General features: G+C 42.9%; 1 protein-coding gene across 1 annotated transcript in view; it reads right to left on the minus strand.

Moving 5' to 3' along the window:
* Positions 1-615: 615 nt before the first annotated feature.
* The window catches only part of LOC115126261 (synaptotagmin-C-like), a 41789-nt gene continuing 16005 nt past the window's right edge, over positions 616-26399 (minus strand). The window contains exons 5-11 of the mRNA XM_065006690.1: positions 26090-26216; positions 24888-25106; positions 10065-10185; positions 8922-9093; positions 4827-4956; positions 4226-4316; positions 616-3762 (exon numbers count right to left, since the gene is read on the minus strand). Coding sequence (XP_064862762.1) covers positions 4230-4316; positions 4827-4956; positions 8922-9093; positions 10065-10185; positions 24888-25106; positions 26090-26216 — 856 coding nt within the window. The 3' untranslated portion in view covers positions 616-3762; positions 4226-4229. The remainder of the gene's footprint in view (positions 3763-4225; positions 4317-4826; positions 4957-8921; positions 9094-10064; positions 10186-24887; positions 25107-26089; positions 26217-26399) is intronic.

Raw genomic sequence — 26399 nt, forward strand, 5'->3', positions numbered from 1 at the left:
ACACACACACTCTTTCGCTTCCATTCCTTGTCTTTTTAATTCATCTCCTCATCCACTCCCTGCCTTCCCCTTTCTCTGTGTCATTCCCCTCACTCTCTTAATCCTTTCCTACTCCTCTCTCTTTGTGTCACACACACACGTGCATGCAAGCGCGCACACACACTTCCCCCTCGGTTGGTGTAGCAGAGTTTCAGTGTGCTGATAGTGAGCATGACTGTAATGCTCAGTTCATAAGGGTATAATCACTGAATGACTTCCCTGGCATTTATATGACTACTAGAAAAGACTCACAAAGCAACAGTAGGTGGCAGACCAGAGAAAGACACACTCAAGGCAGGCAGCAGCACTCCACTTTGCATTTAGATAAAGTGAAGACACAACAAAGAATTCATGACAAAGTGACTAAATAATTACACACAACGATAATACACAGTAGGAAAGAGAGAGAGGAAGGTCCTATAGGTTCAAAGAAGATTCCATACAGTATGGATACAGATATATATATATATAGCTCCAGTGTGTGTGTAGGCTACTGTATACGTACATAATACACAAGGCATGCACACACACACACCTACTTCACACACAGTGATTAATAAACAAACACACACAGAATGAGGCTGGATGATACATATCCTTTATTTCCATGATCATTGCTTCAGCCACACATTCACCTACATCATCTTCCTCTTCACCCTCCTCCCCCTAGTTCTCTGGCTGAAACAAGCATCCTGACTGAATGTCTCACTTCTGTTCAAATGTCTATTTATCCGTTTAACCCATATAAAAAGTAAACTTCTGAAGAAATTATATATTTTTTAAAGAATCAAAAATGAAATCAGGAATAACTATTTAATGAAGATATACAGGATAAACAATGTTATTTATCATCATTGTTTTGATTACAGAGAGAACGATTGCTAGGTCTCCATTTTCGTCATTAGTAGTATTAATATCAAGTTCATTGTCAGGTTTTGCTTAAAGCATCACGTATCTAATTTTCATTGCATCAAGTTGACATCATTCATGTTAATATAAGCATGCACACATGTTTCCCCATGTCCATTCAGAACTGCACTAACACTGAGAGAGACAGAGGAGAGAGGAGTCCTACACACAGAGAGAGCAGGCAAGATGGAGGGAGGCGGAGAGAGGGGGTGAATGGCTGTGTGGAGAGAGAGGGAAGTGGTGAAAAGGGAGTTTTCAGAAATAGAGTGGGAGAACAAGCAATCAAAGAGAGCGAGAGACAGGTATAGAAAGAGATAAAAGGAGAGCGAGAGACAGGTATATAAAGAGATAAAGGGGCAAGAGAAGAGGTATATTTAGAGAGAGAGAGAGAGAGAGAGGTATATTTAGAGAGAGAGAGAGAGAGAGAGAGACAGGTATAGAAAGAGTTAAAGGGAAAATAGAAAGGTATATTGAGAGAGAGAGAGAGAGAGAGAGGTATATTTAGAGAGAGAGAGAGAGAGAGAGAGAGAGAGAGAGAGACAGGTATAGAAAGAGTTAAAGGGAAAATAGAAAGGTATATTGAGAGAGAGAGAGAGAGAGAGAGGTATATTTAGAGAAAGAGAGAGAGAGAGAGAGAGGTATATTTAGAGAGAGAGAGGTGGAGGGTAATACTGAGAGCACACTAGCAACCTCCAGGGCTGAGTGAGTGCTAACACCACAGTGTTATGGGGCAGAGAATCATGTGGACTGCGAGGGATAGAGACAGAGCCTGGAGATAGGCCAATGGATCAATACTATAGTATCTACTTATACAGGCAGATCAATGACCTCCCAGAACAACCTGAGCAGACATACAGTTCCAGATGGAAAACTTCTGGCTATGATATGGGATATACGGCTTTAATCTGTGTACATACCAAGCATACCAGTAAGCATCCCTGCACTTCCTTGGCCTGAAGTTGGAATAGTAACTGGATCCCCCTGAATGCGTTTAAGGGGAAATGGCAGCCATAGCATTAGTAGTGCTAACTGTTAGTTGAGGTTATAGTAGCAGAAGTGGTGGTAGACATGGTTCTCTCATGGCAGTAGCCACATGGTGCTTAAAGAGGAAGTGCAGAGCGTAAACAGGGGGTCATCGTATTTCACAAAAGATAAAGGACATGGCTACCCCCTCTCTGTCTCCCCGTTTGGAGGGACTGCTAGGGGACATAAAAGAGTCATTACTCAGCCCAAAATTCTACCTCAAGTAATCAAAACGTATCTAACATCACGGTGCCAACTGGTTTCCCCTCAGACACACAGTACACATTTACTAAAAGAAGTACACAACCAACACAGTTACTTAGATCAGGCAGGGGGGGGGCACTTTTGAGTGACGGACAGCTGATCTGGGAAACAACACACACAATACACTCTAATCTCTGTGAGAGACCGACTGTTCATCAGGGATCATAAGTATCCCACTCCCCACCAAGTGCAATGGGTCCTACACACAAATGGTTCCTCTAAGACACACAGGACAGAAGACACATTTTGTTCAAAGACAGGAGTTTCAGTCTGTGGATGCTAGGAATGGTGTGGGGCCGCGAGGACAGGTAGAAGATAGGGACGTCATGAGCACAGAAACGTGTCACACAGAAGGTCACAGTGACACACACACAAACATACAGGCATACACACACAGACGCACACGAATACAAAACACACACACAAACACAGAAATACACACAAATCAAAGCAACACAAATGTGTGTGTCCTTCTAACGTTGTCGTTCAGTCGGAGACATGATGGACTGCAGACAATTTTAATCTTTTCAAATTAAATAATGTCTTTCCGAAAAACAAAATCTTGGAATGATAGAAAAATTCCATATAATGGTGAAATCCTTCCCTGTAGGATACATTTCCAGTAAGTGCACTCCAAGCCGAGCAGGTCCGTCCTCATCACAGTTCCCCTGTAGAGTCCTCTGGGGTAAAGTCTGCCAGTATGTCCAAACAGGGGAACACTATTTCTGTAACATCCCAAGGCGCTCAAATATTTCAGGTCTTCGAGTACTCACAGTCACATCCTTAGTGGATCGTAAAAAAATGGTATGGATAAATTCCTTTCTGGATGATTATATTACACAAACCCCCAAAACCAAACAAATAGAAAAATAAAAGCAAATTCACATTAATGAGCACCATGAAGAAGGTGACAAAATAATGAGGCGAAGGGACACATTTCAAGGTTACGTAACATGCTTCAGCAGATGGGTTCATCCACATTTCTCCCTCCCCTGACATCAATAATAACGACTGGCAAAGGTTCCTTCCTCCAGCTAAAAGAAGCCAGAAAAGCCCAGATACAGTAGGCCCAAACCACTAGAGTCTCCACAACTGATGTTTGTCCTGCTGGAAACACTACATGGATGTTTCCTAACTCCTACACTTGTATACTAATGGCCTAAAGTAAAGCATTGACACGGTTTGTCTTTTGAAGTCCATACAGAGCAGAAACCTTAGGCCCAGGTTTGATTGGAGGGAGAAATGTGCATCATCACACTCCTCCTGGATGAATTACTGGCACTAACCTGAAGCACTGTGTGTGTGTGTGTGAGTGTGTGTGTGTGTCAGCGTTCTAAGTGTTGCTTGTATAGAATGTAGATTCTGTTTTCCTGTGCTTCATTGCGACAGGACAGGAGCTGGAATATTCAGCAGTAGCAGTAGGACAGCAGTCGATGTGTCTCCTTATCTCTCTTTGTTTGATGGAGAGAATTATTCACAGATGAGCAGAAAGAAAGGAAAGTCTGGAACTGGAAAGATGATAATAACCTGGGGAGAAGAGGAAAAAGAGAGAGATAAAGCAGGAGAGACAGTGCGGATGAGAAGATACATAAACAGAGAACAGAGCCTTAGAGTACAGTAAGTCAGGGGGTGGGGTGCATAACATCTAGATGGTACAGATACTCTTGCCTCACAGCTCGTTAATCTAACAGCCTCTGAGTCTCAGCTGGATCACATTCACCAAGATTATAATCACAAAGCTGTGGTTATATAGGTCCCTCCAAAAAAAGCTATGGATATTGAAAAATTGTGTGTCAGGGTTGGGGTCCACTTCAATAAAGGCAATGCAGGAAATCAATTCAATCTAATTCATGAAGCAGAAATTGCCCGTCCATTGTAATGACGGTGTTTTCTAAATCATACAACTAATTTATCTGAATTGAAATGGAAAGGACTCCAACACTGGTCCTGGCACTACATGTGAGAGCATTGAACCAAGAGTTCTACTCACAGTTCTACTCAGAGTGAGGACTGTCCACCACGATGTGAGGCTTGGAAGAGGCTGCGGGACTCTTTGACACAAATGAGGCCACAAGTTTTTCCTGGAGAAATATATTAAAGCAGAGGTAGTATCACCAACACAGGCACTGTAGATAACAAAGGTAAATGTATGCTAAAATAGATATTTCATTACTAATAAAAAATATGGTGAGTGGATGAGTAGTCAGACCAGTTGTTGTACAGTATGTTTCAAGCATCTCAGAGTAGGATTACTGATCTAGGATCAGGTCCCCCCTGTCCGTGTCATCTTATTCAATGTGATCTAAAAGGAAAAACTGATCATCACTCCTACTCTGAGACGCTTGATACATACGGCCCCCAGACTACTGTGTGGTTACTTACAATGACTGAATAGAAAAACAAAGACTAGTTAGAACAGGGGAAAAAAGGCCAAGTACAATTACATACATGAAGTAGGAAAATAGAATGAGAGCACAGGCCTGCACAAAAAAGCACTGTAGTCACGCACTCACTCACTCACTCACACACACACACACACACACACTCAACGGTACACAGACACACACACATCACATCATGCACATAATTACCTCGACGAGCTGGTGCCAGTGGTCTATGGGCTTGCGGGGGTTGGCCAACATGGCAGTCCAGTGCTCCCTCCCAGGACCCTCAGCGTCACTGCCCACACGACACATTCCTATGACCTCATTATGACCAATACTGACCAACACACCGCCAGGTACAGAGAGAGAGAGAGAGAGAGAGTGAAAGAGAGAGAGTGAAAGAGAGAGAGAGACGGAGAGGGAGAGAGAGAGAGAGAGTGAACGAGAGAGAGAGACGGAGAGAGAGAGACGGAGAGGGAGAGAGAGAGAGAGAGACGGAGAGGGAGAGAGAGAGAGAGAGAGAGAGAGACGGAGAGAGAGAGAGAGAGAGAGACGGAGAGAGAGAGAGAGAGAGAGAGAGAGTGAAAGAGAGAGAGAGACGGAGAGGGAGAGAGACAGAGAGAGAGAGAGAGATGGAGAGGGAGAGAGAGAGAGAGAGTGAACGAGAGAGAGAGAGAGAGACGGAGGGAGAGAGAGAGAGAGAGAGAGAGAGAGAGAGACGGAGAGGGAGAGAGAGAGAGAGAGAGAGTGAAAGAGAGAGAGAGACGGAGACGGAGAGGGAGAGAGAGAGAGAGAGAGAGAGAGAGAGAGAGAGAGAGAGAGACGGGTATGGGGAGAGAGAGAGAGAGAGAAAGAGAGACGGAGAGGGAGAGAGACTGTGACGAACAGGCAAAGTAGGCCTCATTTATCAACCTTGAGTGCCGGGAAAATGAATGCGGCCACAGAGATTGGATATTCAATAGTGAGCGCACAATATACAGAGACGATTACAAAGGTTTCAATACAAATGGAGAGCACATTCATATCATACACAAACACACACATGCATGCACACACACAAACACACGCATGCATGCACACACACACAAGCATCGAACTATAGAGATGCTATAACCTGGGTTTTAAATGCATAAAAGATAACACACACACACACAACTATAGAGATACTATAACCTACAACATGGGTTTAATAATAGATAAAGAAAACACAAACACACACCAGCCAGGCGATGGTGTGATGATGGAGGGTGTTAGTACCAGATAGAGAAACACTGGCATGGTTACACAGTGTCTCACCACCAGACACTATTTCCATTAGCATTAGCATAAATCATGTTTATTCATGAGGCGCCCATCCTCATGTAAAACAGGAGGAATCCACCAGGAGTCTGACTCACAGGGACAATCAGCTATGTGTTCATCAGACCACTGCTACACACCAACCAAATAACAACGTCTATCAACGGTACAGACCCACATAGTACTAACTACACACCAACCAAATAACAACGTCTATCAACGGTACAGACCCACATAGTACTAACTACACACCAACCAAATAACGTCTATCAATGTTTTAGACTGACCCATGCTAGTACACAACAATGTCTATTAAAGTAACTGTCCAGTGAAAATTACACTTTTCAAAGTTCATATTCTGCTAACTCATACCCAAATAATTGTGTTTATTCATCTTGTACTTGTATTAGTGGCCAAAGCATGAATTGGAGAAAAAACACCTCAAACTTGTATCTCATACAGACCGTTTCAAAATGCTTGTTACTTCCTCATAGAGTATGGTGTCATACTCCTGAGGAGGATGAGCTGGCCAATCAGCAGTCTAGAGGAGGATATTTTAACGACCGGTATACGCCCACATCATTCTGTTGGGGTACGCCCACACTATTCCAACACAGAAAAGCTTCTTAACATACATAATTTTTTTAAAATTGGAAGGAAATCTATTTCACTCATATTTTAAGTAATAATAGGTCATATTTAACACTGGACAGTTATTTGAAGGTAACATAGTGACCCATCCTACTACACACCAACATCTATCAACGTAATAGACCCACACAGTGCTAACTACTCACCAACCAAATAATAACCACCATCAACATACGTTACACATGATCCAGTACTAAATACACACCAACCCAATAACAATGTCTATCAACGTAACAGAGTGCTAACTACAAGGTTATTATTGTTTATATTCCTATTAGTTTTAAGATTTTTATTCGAAATTCAGTTTTGTTTCAGTTAGTTTTCAGACCTACTTTACCTAATTTTTTATTTAGTTTACTTTTTATAACAACATGCATATAGTTTTTGTGTTTTTTGGAATGTCACTTCTTGCCACTGTGGGGCAGTAATGCATAAGGTGATGGGTCAGGTCATAGGTTAGGTTAGGTTTAAAGGTAGACTCAGAGAGATGACGTAGATGCACAAAGTAAACAGTAGTGGTGGGTCAATTTCCACAACAACCAGGAGCGTTGAAGCTCCATCGTTGGTCACCGCCTTTTAAAGTGTTGCATTCTGGTGATAAAAATTGTCAGACGGGAGCCTACATGTCAATTACATGAACTTTACAAAAATCATATGATCAAAGGTCATGAGGTTTGGACTGCAGTCGACTGCAACTTTCTGCAGTTGCTCTTCACCAACTTCATCCTGCAGTCATCACCTGCATTGTGGGAGGCTCTATTGTCAACCAATCATTAGTTTAGCTTGAAAACCCTGTTCGATTTTTGCCCCCCAAAAACATAATTGTCACGTCCTGACCTTAGTTCCTTTTTTATGTCTCTGTTTTAGTTTGGTCAGGGCGTGAGTTGGGGTGGGCATTCTATGTTTTGTAGTATTTCTATGTGTTTGGCCTGGTATGGTTCCCAATCAGAGGCAGCTGGCAATCGTTGTCTCTGACTGCTGTCCCCAGTCCACCTGGCCATGCTGCTGTTCCAGTTTCAACTTCCACCTGACTGTGCTGCTGCTCCAGTTTCAACTGTTCTGCCTTATTATTATTCGACCATGCTGGTCATTTATGAACATTTGAACATCTTGGCCATGTTCTGTTATAATCTCCACCCGGCACAGCCAGAAGAGGACTGGCCACCCCACATAGCCTGGTTCCTCTCTAGGATTCTTCCTAGGTTTTGGCCTTTCTAGGGAGTTTTTCCTAGCCACCGTGCTTCTACACCTGCATTGCTTGCTGTTTGGGGTTTTAGGCTGGGTTTCTGTACAGCACTTTGAGATATCAGCTGATGTACGAAGGGCTATATAAATAAATACATTTGATTTGATTTGATTTGATTGAGAACCATACTTAGGTAGCCTGTTCCCACCTGTGTTTGTGGGTAATTGTTTTCTGTCTTTGTGTGTCTGCACCAGACAGAACTGTTTCGTTTGTTCCGCTTTGTTGTTTTTTTTGTTCTAGTGTTCAGTTTCTTTATTAAATCTACCATGAACACGTACCACGCTGCACCTTGGTCCTCTTCACCTTCCACCTATGACAACCGTTACAATAATTCATGATGGTTGTTATTCTATTTAGTTTTGGAGGCAGTACAGTTTTAATTCTTCAAACGGGTTTGTTAATTATTTTTATTAAATTTACTAAATGGTTTTGAGTGATGATTAGCCATAATTAGTTTTTGTTTTAGTTTTAGTTTGCTATAATAACTTGCTACACACCATCAAAATAACAACTACCAACAACAGACATGCCCTTATCTAACAATTAACAACAGACATACCCTTATCTAACAATTAACAACAGACCTACCCTTATCTAACAATTAACAACAGACCTACCCTTATCTAACAATTAACAACAGACCTACCCTTATCTAACAATTAACAACAGACCTACCCTTATCTAACAATTAACAACAGACATACCCTTATCTAACAATTAACAATAGATCTACCCTTATCTAACAATTAACAACAGACATACCCTTATCTAACAATTAACAACAGACCTACCCTTATCTAACAATTAACAACAGACATACCCTTATCTAACAATTAACAACAGACATACCCTTATCTAACAATTAACAACAGACATACCCTTATCTAACAATTAACAACAGACATACCCTTATCTAACAATTAACAACAGACATACCCTTATCTAACAATTAACAACAGACATACCCTTATCTAACAATTAACAACAGACATACCCTTATGCAGAAACCATCCAAATACATAGTCAGTATTATAATGGTATCAATTACATCCACATACCACACAAACTCCCATTGTCCAGTAATAACAGCCCAGGTCTCTTCTTACCAGTCATAGTCCATGACAGCGATGATGATGGACACCCTGTCGATGTCCTCATGAGGGATGTCAAAGACTAGAGCCTCGTTGTAGGTGGGGTTCAACGTATTCTTCTTAATGGAGGTCTTCCTCTTCTTTAGTCTGCGGCCGTCACATATCAGAGAAGCCTTCACGTATGGGTCTGAGAGAAGGAGAAAGAGAGAGAGAAAGAAATAGAGGAAGAGAAGGGAAGAAAGAGAAAGAGGGGGACAAAGATAAGAGACAAACCTTGAGCAGGCTATTAACAAATTATACTCCCACGTCCAGGCATCTATCTGTGTTCAACACATAAAAGACATCCAAATCAAGGCCCCTTGGACGAGGCGGATTAAGGCCAAAGTAAAACAGGTGGATTCACGTTAATTACCACAGAATACAAACTGCCACTCTAGTCCATTGTAGCACTTACAGAATACAGAGAGTTTATGGTGGATTGTTTGGTGGATTGTTTTATACCTTCGTTAGGCATTCTAATAATCTCCTAATCATAAAAGCAATAATAACGGTGTGGCCTCATAATTTAGCGTGTCATTTCGTCAGTATAGTAACTGTTACCGTGGTAATGCAGGATCATCACATCCTCACAGGCAGGATTAATAACTCAATTACTTTAGTTAGGCGTTCATTAATTAAATCATCATCAGCTACCTAAGTCCCAGCCATCAATCAGGCCAGGACATGATTGTGTTTAAAGCGTTTGGTTGTTTGTTGGCTGCGGTTTTTAGCACTCCAACGTTTATGATTTTTGCTATTTGCTTGTGTTTCCAACATTGCCACAAAACAGATTTTTGGCACTTCATTATGTTTGTCACAGTTGAACAGTATTTATTTGGGAAATATTTACAGAATGTAACATATCAATATTCAAATATTCATGAATACAGTCAATTGATGTGTTTGCTCCATCTGTTTATGCAGCCTAATTGCATTCAAATAATAGTTTAAGTAGAAAATGTGTGATGTGAGTCTTGTCAGGCTGTTTCTAACAGAAGAGACGACCCCCAGTGCTGTGAACAGTGTGCTGTTGTCAGTGTGCTGTTGTCAGTGTGCTGTTGTCAGTGTGCTGCGGTCAGTGTGCTGCGGTCAGTGTGCTGCGGTCAATAGGTAAGTCACCTGAGAAGCCGGTGAGGTCCATGGCTTTGAGGTTGGTGGCCTTGATGACAGTGGCGGTGAGCCGACCTGCCGTGGGCAGGTAACACAGAGAGAAGTTCAGCTCCCCGAGGTCAGCCTTCTCCTGTACAACACACACAGAGGTCAGAGTTCAAACACAGATCCCAGCAAACGTGTGCTAAACACTCAGCCAGTAATACCCAAAGAGCCACAGGCTGAGAGCAAAGGGTCTGTAAAAGAGACCACCATCTTGCATTTGGTTTGCTAAACCATGAAGCAGGCATCAGTGATAATTGCCAAAAAGACATGACAGGTGTCACAATCTAAACAGGCAGCATATTCAAACTGAAGGCAACTGTCATCACAGTACATTCAATGTCCCCAAGAAGATAAAAGTTCAATTGAGCTAGATCTAAAGGCTATTTAAACACTCTCTCCTGCTTCCTTCTAACTCGACACAGCCAGTGGTCATGGTGGTGGCATAGTGGCATAGCAGTGGCATTATAGTGGCATAGCGGTAGCATTATAGTGGCATAGCAATGGCATTATAGTGGCATAGCAATGGCATTATAGTGGCATAGCAGTGGCATTATAGTGGTATTATAGTGTCATATGGTGGCATAAGGTGGCATAGCAGTGGCATTATAGTGGCAAAGCCGCGGCATTATAGTGGCAAAGCGGTTGCATTATAGTGGCATTATAGTGGTATTATAGTGTCATATGGTGGCATAAGGTGGCATAGCAGTGGCATTATAGTGGCATAGCCGCGGCATTATAGTGGCAAAGCGGTTGCATTATAGTGGCATTATAGTGGCATTATAATGGCATAGCGGTGGCATTATAGTGGCATAGCCATGGCATTATAGTGGCATAGCAATGGCATTATAGTGGCATAGCAATGGCATTATAGTGGCATAGCAGTGGCATTATAGTGGCATTATAGTGTCATATGGTGGCATAAGGTGGCATAGCAGTGGCATTATAGTGTCATAGCAGTGGCATTATAGTGGCATAGCCGCGTCATTATAGTGGCAAGGCGGTTGCATTATAGTGGCATTATAGTGGCATTATAATGGCATAGCGGTGGCATTATAGTGGCATAGCAATGGCATTATAGTGGCATAGCAATGGCATTATAGTGGCATAGTAGTGGCATTATAGTGGCATTATAGTGGCATAAGGTGGCATAGCAGTGGCATTATAGTGGCATAGCAATGGCATTATAGTGGCATAGCAATGGCATTATAGTGGCATAGCAGTGGCATTATAGTGGCATAGTAGTGGCATTATAGTGGCATAGCAGTGGCATTATAGTGGCATAGCAGTGGCATTATAGTGGCATAGCAATGGCATTATAGTGGCATAGTAGTGGCATTATAGTGGCATTATAGTGGCATAGCAGTGGCATTATAGTGGCATAGCAATGGCATTATAATGGCATAGCAATGGCATTATAGTGGCATAGCAATGGCATTATAGTGGCATAGTAGTGGCATTATAGTGGCATAAGGTGGCATAGCAGTGGCATTATAGTGGCATAGCAATGGCATTATAGTGGCATAGCAATGGCATTATAGTGGCATAGCAGTGGCATTATAGTGGCATTATAGTGTCATATGGTGGCATAAGGTGGCATAGCAGTGGCATTATAGTGTCATAGCAGTGGCATTATAGTGGCATAGCCGCGTCATTATAGTGGCAAAGCGGTTGCATTATAGTGGCATTATAGTGGCATTATAATGGCATAGCGGTGGCATTATAGTGGCATAGCAATGGCATTATAGTGGCATAGCAATGGCATTATAGTGGCATAGGAGTGGCATTATAGTGGCATATGGTGGCATAAGGTGGCATAGCAATGGCATTATAGTGGCATTATAGTGGCATATGGTGGCATAAGGTGGCATAGCAGTGGCATTATAGTGGCATAGCGGAGGCATTATAGTGGCATAGCAATGGCATTATAGTGGCATAGTAGTGGCATTATAGTGGCATTATAGTGGCATATGGTGGCATAAGGTGGCATAGCAGTGGCATTATAGTGGCATTATAGTGGCATTATAGTGGCATTATAATGGCATAGCGGTGGCATTATAGTGGCATAGCGGTGGCATTATAGTGGCATAGCAATGGCATTATAGTGGCATAGCAATGGCATTATAGTGGCATAGCAGTGGCATTATAGTGGCATTATAGTGTCATATGGTGGCATAGCAGTGGCATTATAGTGTCATAGCAGTGGCATTATAGTGGCATAGCCGCGTCATTATAGTGGCAAAGCGGTTGCAGTATAGTGGCATTATAGTGGCATTATAATGGCATAGCGGTGGCATCATAGTGGCATAGCATTGGCATTATAGTGGCATAGCAATGGCATTATAGTGGCATAGTAGTGGCATTATAGTGGCATTATAGTGGCATAAGGTGGCATAGCAGTGGCATTATAGTGGCATAGCAATGGCATTATAGTGGCATAGCAATGGCATTATAGTGGCATAGTAGTGGCATTATAGTGGCATTATAGTGGCATAGCAGTGGCATTATAGTGGCATAGCAATGGGATTATAATGGCATAGCAATGGCATTATAGTGGCATAGCAATGGCATTATAGTGGCATAGTAGTGGCATTATAGTGGCATTATAGTGGCATAAGGTGGCATAGCAGTGGCATTATAGTGGCATAGCAATGGCATTATAGTGGCATAGCAGTGGCATTATAGTGTCATATGGTGGCATAAGGTGGCATAGCAGTGGCATTATAGTGTCATAGCAGTGGCATTATAGTGGCATAGCAGTGGCATTATAGTGGCATTATAGTGTCATATGGTGGCATAAGGTGGCATAGCAGTGGCATTATAGTGTCATAGCAGTGGCATTATAGTGTCATAGCAGTGGCATTATAGTGGCATAGCCGCGTCATTATAGTGGCAAAGCGGTTGCATTATAGTGGCATTATAGTGGCATTATAATGGCATAGCGGTGGCATTATAGTGGCATAGCAATGGCATTATAGTGGCATAGGAGTGGCATTATAGTGGCATATGGTGGCATAAGGTGGCATAGCAATGGCATTATAGTGGCATTATAGTGGCATATGGTGGCATAAGGTGGCATAGCAGTGGCATTATAGTGGCATAGCGGCGGCAGTATAGTGGCATAGTAGTGGCAGTATAGTGGCATAGCGGTGGCATTATAGTGGCAAAGCAGTTGCATTATAGTGGCATAGCAATGGCATTATAGTGGCATAGTAGTGGCATTATAGTGGCATAGCAATGGCATTATAGTGGCATTGTAGTGGTGGTATTATAGTGGCATTATAGTGGCATATGGTGGCATAAGGTGGCATAGCAGTGGCATTATAGTGGCATAGCGGCGGCAGTATAGTGGCATAGTAGTGGCAGTATAGTGGCATAGCGGTGGCATTATAGTGGCATTATAGTGGCATATGGTGGCATAAGGTGGCATAGCAATGGCATTATAGTGGCATTATAGTGGCATATGGTGGCATAAGGTGGCATAGCAGTGGCATTATAGTGGCATAGCGGCGGCAGTATAGTGGCATAGTAGTGGCAGTATAGTGGCATAGCGGTGGCATTATAGTGGCAAAGCAGTTGCATTATAGTGGCATAGCAATGGCATTATAGTGGCATAGTAGTGGCATTATAGTGGCATAGCAATGGCATTATAGTGGCATTATAGTGGTGGTATTATAGTGGCATGGCAATGGCATTATAGTGGCATAGCAGTGGCATTATAGTGGCATAGCGGTGGCATTATAGTGGCAAAGCGGTTGCATTATAGTGGCATAGTAGTGGCATTATAGTGGCATAGCAATGGCATTATAGTGGCATAGCAGTGGCATAAGGTGGCATAGCAATGGCATTATAGTGGCATAGCAATGGCATTATAGTGGTATAGCAATGGCATTATAGTGGTATAGTAGTGGCATTATAGTGGCATTATAGTGGCATAAGGTGGCATAGCAGTGGTATTATAGTGGCATAGCGGAGGCATTATAGTGGCATAGCGGTGGCATTATAGTGGTGGTATAATTATAGTGGCATAGAGGCAACATTATAGTGGCATAGTGGTGGCATTATAGTGGATAGCAGTGGCATTATAGTGGCATTACAGTGGCATATGGTGGCATAAGGTGGCATAGCAGTAGCATTATAGTGACATATGGTGGAATTATAGTGGCATTATAGTGGCATTATAGTGGTGGTATAATTACAGTGGCTCGGCACAGCCAGTGTTCATGGTGGTAGCATAGTGGCATAGCGGTGGCATTATAGTGGCATAGCAATGGCATTATAGTGGCATAGCAATGGCATTATAGTGACATAGCAATGGCATTATAGTGGCATAGCAGTGGCATAAGGTGGCATAGCGGTGGCATTATAGTGGCATAGCAGTGGCATAAGGTGGCATAGCGGTGGCATTATAGTGGCATAGCAATGGCATTATAGTGACATAGCAATGGCATTATAGTGGTATAGCGGTTGCATTATAGTGGCATTATAGTGGCATAGCAGTGGCATTATAGTGGCATAGCAATGGCATTATAGTGGCATAGTAGTGGCATTATAGTGGCATTATAGTGGCATAGCAGTGGCATTATAGTGGCATAGCAATGGCATTATAATGGCATAGCAATGGCATTATAGTGGCATAGCAATGGCATTATAGTGGCATAGTAGTGGCATTATAGTGGCATAAGGTGGCATAGCAGTGGCATTATAGTGGCATAGCAATGGCATTATAGTGGCATAGCAATGGCATTATAGTGGCATAGCAGTGGCATTATAGTGGCATTATAGTGTCATATGGTGGCATAAGGTGGCATAGCAGTGGCATTATAGTGTCATAGCAGTGGCATTATAGTGGCATAGCCGTCATTATAGTGGCAAAGCGGTTGCATTATAGTGGCATTATAGTGGCATTATAATGGCATAGCGGTGGCATTATAGTGGCATAGCAATGGCATTATAGTGGCATAGCAATGGCATTATAGTGGCATAGGAGTGGCATTATAGTGGCATATGGTGGCATAAGGTGGCATAGCAATGGCATTATAGTGGCATTATAGTGGCATATGGTGGCATAAGGTGGCATAGCAGTGGCATTATAGTGGCATAGCGGAGGCATTATAGTGGCATAGCAATGGCATTATAGTGGCATAGTAGTGGCATTATAGTGGCATTATAGTGGCATATGGTGGCATAAGGTGGCATAGCAGTGGCATTATAGTGGCATTATAGTGGCATTATAGTGGCATTATAATGGCATAGCGGTGGCATTATAGTGGCATAGCGGTGGCATTATAGTGGCATAGCAATGGCATTATAGTGGCATAGCAATGGCATTATAGTGGCATAGCAGTGGTATTATAGTGGCATTATAGTGGCATAAGGTGGCATAGCAGTGGCATTATAGTGGCATAGCAATGGCATTATAGTGGCATAGCAATGGCATTATAGTGGTATAGTAGTGGCATTATAGTGGCATTATAGTGGCATAAGGTGGCATAGCAGTGGTATTATAGTGGCATAGCGGAGGCATTATAGTGGCATAGCGGTGGCATAGCGGTGGCATTATAGTGGTGGTATAATTATAGTGGCATAGAGGCAACATTATAGTGGCATAGTGGTGGCATTATAGTGGATAGCAGTGGCATTATAGTGGCATTACAGTGGCATATGGTGGCATAAGGTGGCATAGCAGTAGCATTATAGTGACATATGGTGGAATTATAGTGGCATTATAGTGGCATTATAGTGGTGGTATAATTACAGTGGCTCGGCACAGCCAGTGTTCATGGTGGTAGCATAGTGGCATAGCGGTGGCATTATAGTGGCATAGCAATGGCATTATAGTGGCATAGCAATGGCATTATAGTGACATAGCAATGGCATTATAGTGGCATAGCAGTGGCATAAGGTGGCATAGCGGTGGCATTATAGTGGCATAGCAGTGGCATAAGGTGGCATAGCGGTGGCATTATAGTGGCATAGCAATGGCATTATAGTGACATAGCAATGGCATTATAGTGGTATAGCGGTTGCATTATAGTGGCATTATAGTGGCATAGCAGTGGCATTATAGTGGCATAGCAATGGCATTATAGTGGCATAGTAGTGGCATTATAGTGGCATTATAGTGGCATAGCAGTGGCATTATAGTGGCATAGCAATGGCATTATAATGGCATAGCAATGGCATTATAGTGGCATAGCAATGGCATTATAGTGGCATAGTAGTGGCATTATAGTGGCATAAGGTGGCATAGCAGTGGCATTATAGTGGCATAGCAATGGCATTATAGTGGCATAGCAGTGGCATTATAGTGGCATTATAGTGTCATATGGTGGCATAAGGTGGCATAGCAGTGGCATTATAGTGTCATAGCAGTGGCATTATAGTGGCATAGCCGCGTCATTATAGTGGCAAAGCGGTTGCATTATAGTGGCATTATAGTGGCATTATAATGGCATAGCGGTGGCATTATAGTGGCATAGCAATGGCATTATAGTGGCATAGCAATGGCATTATAGTGGCATAGGAGTGGCATTATAGTGGCATATGGTGGCATAAGGTGGCATAGCAATGGCATTATAGTGGCATTATAGTGGCATATGGTGGCATAAGGTGGCATAGCAGTGGCATTATAGTGGCATAGCGGAGGCATTATAGTGGCATAGCAATGGCATTATAGTGGCATAGTAGTGGCATTATAGTGGCATTATAGTGGCATATGGTGGCATAAGGTGGCATAGCAGTGGCATTATAGTGGCATTATAGTGGCATTATAGTGGCATTATAATGGCATAGCGGTGGCATTATAGTGGCATAGCGGTGGCATTATAGTGGCATAGCAATGGCATTATAGTGGCATAGCAATGGCATTATAGTGGCATAGCAGTGGCATTATAGTGGCATTATAGTGTCATATGGTGGCATAAGGTGGCATAGCAGTGGCATTATAGTGTCATAGCAGTGGCATTATAGTGGCATAGCCGCGTCATTATAGTGGCAAAGCGGTTGCAGTATAGTGGCATTATAGTGGCATTATAATGGCATAGCGGTGGCATCATAGTGGCATAGCATTGGCATTATAGTGGCATAGCAATGGCATTATAGTGGCATAGTAGTGGCATTATAGTGGCATTATAGTGGCATAAGGTGGCATAGCAGTGGCATTATAGTGGCATAGCAATGGCATTATAGTGGCATAGCAATGGCATTATAGTGGCATAGGAGTGGCATTATAGTGGCATATGGTGGCATAAGGTGGCATAGCAATGGCATTATAGTGGCATTATAGTGGCATATGGTGGCATAAGGTGGCATAGCAGTGGCATTATAGTGGCATAGCGGAGGCATTATAGTGGCATAGCAATGGCATTATAGTGGCATAGTAGTGGCATTATAGTGGCATTATAGTGGCATATGGTGGCATAAGGTGGCATAGCAGTGGCATTATAGTGGCATTATAGTGGCATTATAGTGGCATTATAATGGCATAGCGGTGGCATTATAGTGGCATAGCGGTGGCATTATAGTGGCATAGCAATGGCATTATAGTGGCATAGCAATGGCATTATAGTGGCATAGCAGTGGTATTATAGTGGCATTATAGTGGCATAAGGTGGCATAGCAGTGGCATTATAGTGGCATAGCAATGGCATTATAGTGGCATAGCAATGGCATTATAGTGGTATAGTAGTGGCATTATAGTGGCATTATAGTGGCATAGCAATGGCATTATAGTGGCATAGCAATGGCATTATAGTGGCATAGCAGTGGTATTATAGTGGCATTATAGTGGCATAAGGTGGCATAGCAGTGGCATTATAGTGGCATAGCAATGGCATTATAGTGGCATAGCAATGGCATTATAGTGGTATAGTAGTGGCATTATAGTGGCATTATAGTGGCATAAGGTGGCATAGCAGTGGTATTATAGTGGCATAGCGGAGGCATTATAGTGGCATAGCGGTGGCATAGCGGTGGCATTATAGTGGTGGTATAATTATAGTGGCATAGAGGCAACATTATAGTGGCATAGTGGTGGCATTATAGTGGATAGCAGTGGCATTATAGTGGCATTACAGTGGCATATGGTGGCATAAGGTGGCATAGCAGTAGCATTATAGTGACATATGGTGGAATTATAGTGGCATTATAGTGGCATTATAGTGGTGGTATAATTACAGTGGCTCGGCACAGCCAGTGTTCATGGTGGTAGCATAGTGGCATAGCGGTGGCATTATAGTGGCATAGCAATGGCATTATAGTGGCATAGCAATGGCATTATAGTGACATAGCAATGGCATTATAGTGGCATAGCAGTGGCATAAGGTGGCATAGCGGTGGCATTATAGTGGCATAGCAGTGGCATAAGGTGGCATAGCGGTGGCATTATAGTGGCATAGCAATGGCATTATAGTGACATAGCAATGGCATTATAGTGGTATAGCGGTTGCATTATAGTGGCATTATAGTGGCATAGCAGTGGCATTATAGTGGCATAGCAATGGCATTATAGTGGCATAGTAGTGGCATTATAGTGGCATTATAGTGGCATAGCAGTGGCATTATAGTGGCATAGCAATGGCATTATAATGGCATAGCAATGGCATTATAGTGGCATAGTAGTGGCATTATAGTGGCATAAGGTGGCATAGCAGTGGCATTATAGTGGCATAGCAATGGCATTATAGTGGCATAGCAATGGCATTATAGTGGCATAGCAGTGGCATTATAGTGGCATTATAGTGTCATATGGTGGCATAAGGTGGCATAGCAGTGGCATTATAGTGTCATAGCAGTGGCATTATAGTGGCATAGCACGTCATTATAGTGGCGGTTGCATTATAGTGGCATTATAGTGGCATTATAATGGCATAGTGGTGGCATTATAGTGGCATAGCAATGGCATTATAGTGGCATAGCAATGGCATTATAGTGGCATAGGGTGGCATTATAGTGGCATATGGTGGCATAAGGTGGCATAGCAATGGCATTATAGTGGCATTATAGTGGCATATGGTGGCATAAGGTGGCATAGCAGTGGCATTATAGTGGCATAGCGGAGGCATTATAGTGGCATAGCAATGGCATTATAGTGGCATAGTGGTGGCATTATAGTGGCATTATAGTGGCATATGGTGGCATAGTGGCATAGCAGTGGCATTATAGTGGCATTATAGTGGCATTATAGTGGCATTATAATGGCATAGCGGTGGCATTATAGTGGCATAATGGTGGCATTATAGTGGCATAGCAATGGCATTATAGTGGCATAGCAATGGCATTATAGTGGCATATCGGTGGCATTATAGTGGCATTATAGTGTCATATGGTGGCATAAGGTGGCATAGCAGTGGCATTATAGTGTCATAGCAGTGGCATTGTAGTGGCATTATATAGTGGCATTGCAGTATAGTGGCATTATAGTGGCATTATAATGGCATAGCGGTGGCATCATAGTGGCATAGCATTGGCATTATAGTGGCATAGCAATGGCATTATAGTGGCATAGTAGTGGCATTATAGTGGCATTATAGTGGCATAAGGTGGCATAGCAGTGGCATTATAGTGGCATAGCAATGGCATTATAGTGGCATAGCAATGGCATTATAGTGGCATAGTAGTGGCATTATAGTGGCATTATAGTGGCATAGCAGTGGCATTATAGTGGCATAGCAATGGAATTATAATGGCATATCAATGGCATTATAGTGGCATAGTAGTGGCATTATAGTGGCATTATAGTGGCATAAGGTGGCATAGCAGTGGCATTATAGTGGCATAGCAATGGCATTATAGTGGCATAGCAGTGGCATTATAGTGGCATTATAGTGTCATATGGTGGCATAAGGTGGCATAGCAGTGGCATTATAGTGTCATAGCAGTGGCATTATAGTGGCATAGCAGTGGCATTATAGTGGCATTATAGTGTCATATGGTGGCATAAGGTGGCATAGCAGTGGCATTATAGTGTCATAGCAGTGGCATTATAGTGTCATAGCAGTGGCATTATAGTGGCATAGCCGCGTCATTATAGTGGCAAAGCGGTTGCATTATAGTGGCATTATAGTGGCATTATAATGGCATAGCGGTGGCATTATAGTGGCATAGCAATGGCATTATAGTGGCATAGGAGTGGCATTATAGTGGCATATGGTGGCATAAGGTGGCATAGCAATGGCATTATAGTGGCATTATAGTGGCATATGGTGGCATAAGGTGGCATAGCAGTGGCATTATAGTGGCATAGCGGAGGCATTATAGTGGCATAGCAATGGCATTATAGTGGCATAGTAGTGGCATTATAGTGGCATTATAGTGGCATATGGTGGCATAATAGCAATGGCATTATAGTGGCATTATAGTGGCATATGGTGGCATAACAATAGCAGTGGCATTATAGTGGCATAACGGCGGCAATATGTGGCATAGTAGTGGCAGTATAGTGGCATAGCGGTGGCATTATAGTGGCAAAGCAGTTGCAGATAGTGGCATAGCAATGGCATTATAGTGGCATAGTAAACATTATAGTGGCATAGCAATGGCATTATAGTGGCATTATAGTGGTGGTATTATAGTGGCATAGCAATGGCATTATAGTGGCATAGCAGTGGCATTATAGTGGCATAGCGGTGGCATTATAGTGGCAAAGCGGTTGCATTATAGTGGCATAGTAGTGGCATTATAGTGGCATAGCAATGGCATTATAGTGGCATAGCAGTGGCATAAGGTGGCATAGCAATGGCATTATAGTGGCATAGCAATGGCATTATAGTGGTATAGCAATGGCATTATAGTGGTATAGTAGTGGCATTATAGTGGCATTATAGTGGCATAAGGTGGCATAGCAGTGGTATTATAGTGGCATAGCGGAGGCATTATAGTGGCATAGCGGTGGCATAGCGGTGGCATTATAGTGGTGGTATAATTATAGTGGCATAGAGGCAACATTATAGTGGCATAGTGGTGGCATTATAGTGGATAGCAGTGGCATTATAGTGGCATTACAGTGGCATATGGTGGCATAAGGTGGCATAGCAGTAGCATTATAGTGACATATGGTGGAATTATAGTGGCATTATAGTGGCATTATAGTGGTGGTATAATTACAGTGGCTCGGCACAGCCAGTGTTCATGGTGGTAGCATAGTGGCATAAGCGGTGGCATTATAGTGGCATAGCAATGGCATTATAGTGGCATAGCAATGGCATTATAGTGACATAGCAATGGCATTATAGTGGCATAGCAGTGGCATAAGGTGGCATATGGCATTATAGTGGCATAGCAGTGGCATAAGGTGGCATAACGGTGGCATTATAGTGGCATAGCAATGGCATTATAGTGACATAGCAATGGCATTATAGTGGTATAGCGGATTATAGTGGCATTATAGTGGCATAGCAGTGGCATTATAGTGGCATATGGTGTAATTATAGTGGCATTACAGTGGCATATGGTGGAATTATAGTGGCATTATAGTGGTGGCATAGTGGTGACATTATAGTGGCATTATAGTGGCATAGTGGTGGTATAGTGGTAGCATTATAGTGGCATTATAGTGGCATAGTGGTGGCATTATAGTGGCATAGTGGTGGCATATTGGTGGCATAGTGGTGGTATAGTGGTGACATTATAGTGGCATTATAGTGGCATAGTGGTGGTATAGTGGTGACATTATAGTGGCATAGTGGTGGCATTATAGTGGCATAGTGGTGGCATTATAGTGGTATTGTGGAGGTACAGTGGTGGCATTAAAGTGGCATATTGGTGGCATAGTGGTGAAATTATAGTGGCATTCTAGTGGCATAGTGGTGGTATAGTGGTGACATTATAGTGGCATAGTGGTGGCATTATAGTGTCATATGGTGGCATAAGGTGGCATAGCAGTGGCATTATAGTGTCATAGCAGTGGCATTATAGTGGCATAGCCGCGTCATTATAGTGGCAAAGCGGTTGCAGTATAGTGGCATTATAGTGGCATTATAATGGCATAGCGGTGGCATCATAGTGGCATAGCAATGGCATTATAGTGGCATAGCAATGGCATTATAGTGGCATAGTAGTGGCATTATAGTGGCATTATAGTGGCATAAGGTGGCATAGCAGTGGCATTATAGTGGCATAGCAATGGCATTATAGTGGCATAGCAGTGGCATTATAGTGGCATAGTAGTGGCATTATAGTGGCATAGCAGTTGCATTATAGTGGCATAGCAGTGGCATTATAGTGGCATAGCAATGGCATTATAGTGGCATAGTAGTGGCATTATAGTGGCATTATAGTGGCATAGCAATGGCATTATAGTGGCATAGTAGTGGCATTATAGTGGCATTATAGTGGCATAGCAGTGGCATTATAGTGGCATAGCAATGGCATTATAATGGCATAGCAATGGCATTATAGTGGCATAGCAATGGCATTATAGTGGCATAGTAGTGGCATTATAGTGGCATTATAGTGGCATAAGGTGGCATAGCAGTGGCATTATAGTGGCATAGCAATGGCATTATAGTGGCATAGCAGTGGCATTATAGTGGCATTATAGTGTCATATGGTGGCATAAGGTGGCATAGCAGTGGCATTATAGTGTCATAGCAGTGGCATTATAGTGGCATAGCCGCGTCATTATAGTGGCATTATAGTGGCATTATAATGGCATAGCGGTGGCATTATAGTGGCATAGCAATGGCATTATAGTGGCATAGCAATGGCATTATAGTGGCATAGGAGTGGCATTATAGTGGCATATGGTGGCATAAGGTGGCATAGCAATGGCATTATAGTGGCATTATAGTGGCATATGGTGGCATAAGGTGGCATAGCAGTGGCATTATAGTGGCATAGCGGAGGCATTATAGTGGCATAGCAATGGCATTATAGTGGCATAGTAGTGGCATTATAGTGACATTATAGTGGCATATGGTGGCATAAGGTGGCATAGCAATGGCATTATAGTGGCATTATAGTGGCATATGGTGGCATAAGGTGGCATAGCAGTGGCATTATAGTGGCATAGCGGCGGCAGTATAGTGGCATAGTAGTGGCAGTATCGGTGGCATTATAGTGGCAAAGCAGTTGCATTATAGTGGCATAGCAATGGCATTATAGTGGCATAGTAGTGGCATTATAGTGGCATAGCAATGGCATTATAGTGGCATTATAGTGGTGGTATTATAGTGGCATAGCAATGGCATTATAGTGGCATAGCAGTGGCATTATAGTGGCATAGCGGTGGCATTATAGTGGCAAAGCGGTTGCATTATAGTGGCATAGTAGTGGCATTATAGTGGCATAGCAATGGCATAAGGTGGCATAGCAATGGCATTATAGTGGCATAGCAATGGCATTATAGTGGCATAGCAATGGCATTATAGTGGTATAGTAGTGGCATTATAGTGGCATAAGGTGGCATAGCAGTGGTATTACAGTGGCATAGCGGAGGCATTATAGTGGCATAGCAGTGGCATAGCGGTGGCATTATAGTGGTGGTATAATTATAGTGGCATAGAGGCAACATTATAGTGGCATAGTGGTGGCATTATAGTGGATAGCAGTGGCATTATAGTGGCATTACAGTGGCATATGGTGGCATAAGGTGGCATAGCAGTAGCATTATAGTGACATATGGTGGAATTATAGTGGCATTATAGTGGCATTATAGTGGTGGTATAATTACAGTGGCTCGGCACAGCCAGTGTTCATGGTGGTAGCATAGTGGCATAGCGGTGGCATTATAGTGGCATAGCAATGGCATTATAGTGGCATAGCAATGGCATCATAGTGACATAGCAATGGCATTATAGTGGCACAGCAGTGGCATAAGGTGGCATAAGGGGCATTATAGTGGCATAGCAGTGGCATAAGGTGGCATAGCGGTGGCATTATAGTGGCATAGCAATGGCATTATAGTGACATAGCAATGGCATTATAGTGGTATAGCGGTTGCATTATAGTGGCATTATAGTGGCATAGCAGTGGCATTATAGTGGCATATGGTGTAATTATAGTGGCATTACAGTGGCATATGGTGGAATTATAGTGGCATTATAGTGGTGGCATAGTGGTGACATTATAGTGGCATTATAGTGGCATAGTGGTGGTATAGTGGTAGCATTATAGTGGCATTATAGTGGCATAGTGGTGGCATTATAGTGGCATAGTGGTGGCATATTGGTGGCATAGTGGTGGTATAGTGGTGACATTATAGTGGCATTATAGTGGCATAGTGGTGGTATAGTGGTGACATTATAGTGGCATAGTGGTGGCATTATAGTGGCATAGTGGTGGCATTATAGTGGTATTGTGGTGGTACAGTGGTGGCATTAAAGTGGCATATTGGTGGCATAGTGGTGAAATTATAGTGGCATTCTAGTGGCATAGTGGTGGTATAGTGGTGACATTATAGTGGCATAGTGGTGGCATTATAGTGGCATAGTGGTGTCATTATAGTGGCATAGTGGTGGCATAGTGGTGGTATAGTGGTAGCATTGTAGTGGCATAGTTGTGGTATAGTGGTGGCATTATAGTGTCATAATGGTGGCATTATAGTGACATAGTGGTGGCATTATAGTGGCATATCGGTGGCATTATAGTGGCATAGTGGTGGTATTGTGGTAGCATTATAGTGGCATAGTGGTGGCATTATAGCGGCATAATGGTGTCATTATAGTGGCATAGTGGTGGCATTATAGTGGCATAGTGGTGATACTATAGTGGTATAGTGGTGTCATCATGGTAACATAGTGGTGGCATTGCGTTGGCATTATGGTGTCAGGCATGGGCTCTCTCTCTCACCGCTGTGCCCTCCACTATGTCCCTCCAGACAGGCTTTTCCCCTGTGCCCTCGCTGAAGTCCAGAAGGTTGTCCACAACCACCTGGCCAATCAGGTCGTGTCTGGAGAAGCGGTCAAAGTCGTAGACAGAGAAGTGTAGCTTCCGGGAGTGCAGCTCTGCCAGGGGGACACCGAACTGGAACGTCTCGTTGAAGATAGGGTTTAGGGTCTTTCTGTGGACCTGTGGGAGAGAGGAGAGGGGGGAATTGAGGAGGGAGAGCTTCATCTGAAGAGGAGAAGCGAGAAGGATCAGAGGACCAATATGCGGCGTGGTAAGTGTCCATGGTATTTATTTAAACACATAAACTGAACACTCCATACAAAAACAATAAACGGGACGTGAATAACCGAAACTGAAAACAGTACCATGTGGTGTAAAACACAGACACGGAAACAATCACCCACCAACAAACAGTGAAACCCAGGCTACCTAAGCATGATTCTCAATCAGAGACAACTAACGACACCTGCCTCTGATTGAGAACCATACTAGGCCGAACACAGAAAAACAACCTAGACACACAAAACATAGAATGCCCACCCAACTCACGTCCTGACCAACTAAAACAAACAATTAACACAATAACTAGGGTCAGAACGTGACAAAAAGAGTCTGCAAGAGAGTCTGCTAGAGAGTCTGCAAGAGAGTCTGCTAGAGAGTCTGCAAGAGAGTCTGCAAGAGAGTCTGCTAGAGAGTCTGCTAGAGAGTCTGCAAGAGAGTCTGCTAGACAGCCTAACATATTTATTCAGATTAGGCTGAACGAAATATCAGCTATTTCCAATGTGTAAGGGAGGAGACTACGCATTTATAAATTATAATAAATTACTGACAGTAATTTAGAATAAAATCCCAACTTTTGAAACGGCAATGAAACTCTGCACAAATCTCTCGTGGTGATGAATACACAAATCTCTGAGTGACATCAATGGATGATTCACATAGAACATTTATCAATTGGCATCAGAGTGAAACTACACATTTGGCAGGTTAGTATTTTACTGTGCCTTCAAACTGGACTGAAAACCAGCCCAATTTGTGTGAAAACTGACAAGTGTAATAAATGACAGCCTGATCCCAGATCTGTTTGCACTCTTCCAAGGTATTTATGGTCATTGGCAAGACGGCACAAACAGATCTGGGATCAGGCTTGATAAATGTGTTACCTTGGTCTGGAACTTCTTCTTCCTGTCTGGCAGAAGGTAGATCTTGACGTAGGGGTCTGAGAAGCCGTTGGCGTCCTTGGCAGCCAGGTCTACAGCCTTCAGGATCTTCACCACTAGCTGCTCTGTACTGCAGACGAGGACACACATATACAATCTATGTTAGACTCACCGTCTGGGACACACACACACAACACAATCTATATGTCAAACTTAGCTGGACAGACATAGGGCGACAGAGTAGATAGAGAGACAGTGGAGTGGTTAGGAGAGTATGTTGTATCTATGGAGTGGGTCGATGGGGATCCATTGA

Source organism: Oncorhynchus nerka, linkage group LG21, assembly GCF_034236695.1.
Source record: "Oncorhynchus nerka isolate Pitt River linkage group LG21, Oner_Uvic_2.0, whole genome shotgun sequence".
NCBI classification, from domain to species: Eukaryota; Metazoa; Chordata; class Actinopteri; order Salmoniformes; family Salmonidae; genus Oncorhynchus; species Oncorhynchus nerka.